This window comes from Eimeria mitis, genomic scaffold, assembly GCF_000499745.2.
Source record: "Eimeria mitis Houghton genomic scaffold, Emh_scaff3929, whole genome shotgun sequence".
Taxonomy (NCBI): Eukaryota; Apicomplexa; class Conoidasida; order Eucoccidiorida; family Eimeriidae; genus Eimeria; species Eimeria mitis.
In genome coordinates this window covers 4,612-5,043 of record NW_013572265.1, presented here as the reverse complement: position 1 = coordinate 5,043, position 432 = coordinate 4,612, and the positions used below count along the sequence as shown (strand labels likewise).

At 55.3% G+C, this 432-nt stretch overlaps 1 protein-coding gene across 1 annotated transcript in view; it reads left to right on the top strand.

Annotated features, from left to right (window-relative positions):
• EMH_0070930 (uncharacterized protein) overlaps window positions 1–432 on the top strand; it is a gene marked incomplete at both ends in the record, with an annotated part of 2,094 nt that overhangs the window by 491 nt on the left and 1,171 nt on the right. Inside the window, one exon of the mRNA XM_013499032.1 lies at window positions 206–325. Coding sequence (XP_013354486.1) covers window positions 206–325 — 120 coding nt within the window. The remainder of the gene's footprint in view (window positions 1–205; window positions 326–432) is intronic.

Sequence of the window (432 nt, the reverse complement as noted above, 5' to 3'; positions counted from 1 at the left end):
GAGGTGCGCTGGTCTGGTAGGTCTGCAACGGAGCAGAGTCGTCAGTGTTCGACAGGGGTCGACGGTGCACAAGCCCACAAACGTCGTCGAACGCTTATGGGGACTGGTCAAAACGAGGCTGAACCCGCAACGCATCGTCTAGGATCTTGGCAACGCAAGATCAGGCGCAGCCTTGAGCGCAAACCTCTGCTGTTTCTGATTTCAGGCGGGGTGCCTGGAAGTGTTTGCGCTCGGTGTGGATGCAATCCAGATGTCTGTGATCGACAATCGTTTGAGCTTGGCAGGCGACTGCACAGCCATAACGGCACGTCAATTTCCTCTGCAGGTGCAAACGGGTTGCATGGCTTCGGTTTGCGCTTATCCGGTGATTCCCGTACGTCTTTAACATTTTTGGGTGGCTCGGTTTTGCGGAAAGGAGACGCTTCCAAATCG